General features: G+C 37.3%; 1 protein-coding gene across 1 annotated transcript; it reads left to right on the top strand.

The window, feature by feature from the left end:
- The first annotated feature begins 206 nt into the window (after positions 1–206).
- On the top strand, positions 207–750 carry LOC141704637 (cyclin-D2-1-like). Its single transcript, XM_074507842.1, has 3 exons — positions 207–213; positions 311–432; positions 520–750. Exons 1-3 carry the CDS (start codon positions 207–209, stop codon positions 748–750), a joined length of 360 nt encoding a protein of 119 aa, XP_074363943.1.
- Positions 751–1028: the final 278 nt, after the last annotated feature.

Genomic DNA, 1028 nt, shown 5'->3' with positions numbered 1-1028 from the left:
CATGTTAGATATTTAAAATATTTATTCGAACCAGCTGTTGTGATATCTTCTAGAGAGAGTTTGACTTCTAACAGATGCATGCGTGTACTCCGTTTTCGTATATAGATTTATTCATTAGAAAGCTCAAAAGTGAAGATATGATTCCATCAGAGTCTCTGATGTATGGATCATTGATCTATAAATCATGCCAGTTCATTGTGAACACAATGAAAGGTCTCACAGTTAAAATATTCAAATAAAGTTTCTTAACTGATTTTGGTACTATGATGTTCCAAGTGTTTGATACAGATTTTGGTGGAATAAAATGCAGGTGTTGATTTCCTAGAATTTAGGCCCTCGGAAATCTCAGCTGCTGTTGCAATCTGTGTTACGAGAGAAACACAGGAATCAGAGATTGACAAGGCAATATCTGGTGTCATGCATTTTGAGAAGGTAAACAATTGCGGTGTCCACTGTAATAAAAGACAGGACAAACCTTCTTGTATTTTTCTTAAACATATGATTTGTTGGACTTTGCAGGATAGGCTGCTGAAGTGTGTTCAAATGATTGAAGATTTGACAGAGATAGCAGCGAGTACTGATCTACCTGATGGTACTGTATCAGTAGCAGCTCGAGCAGGGTCCGGGAGTCCTGATGGGGTGTTGGATGCAGCATTCTTGAGCTATAGAATCTACGGGAGAACAGTTGTTTCAGATCCTAGTTCATCAAACGCTGCTAATCAAGATCCGAAAAGGAGAAGGCTTGATTGATCATTTCAAGAGATCAAGTCATTTAATATGGACCTCTGATGCATTACTCAAGTCCCAACAGTTTCGATTGAATCGTGGTTTTGGTGTGGCTGGCTTCATGCAAGTGCCCGCATAGAAATATATAAACACAGATGACAGAATAGGAGTTACATGTTAGGATATGAATAGGATTGTTAGTTATTCTTTTTATTTCTTAGTTGTGATTCAGACAATTGTTTTAATGTTTTACGGAAGCATTTTGCTATAAACTGCGTGGTCTTTTGAATATTACTTCTATT

Source organism: Apium graveolens, unplaced genomic scaffold (assembly GCF_009905375.1).
Source record: "Apium graveolens cultivar Ventura unplaced genomic scaffold, ASM990537v1 ctg8071, whole genome shotgun sequence".
Classification (NCBI taxonomy): Eukaryota; Viridiplantae; Streptophyta; class Magnoliopsida; order Apiales; family Apiaceae; genus Apium; species Apium graveolens.
The sequence above is the reverse complement of the archived record's forward strand: the minus strand, read 5'-3'. Positions and strand labels throughout refer to the sequence as shown.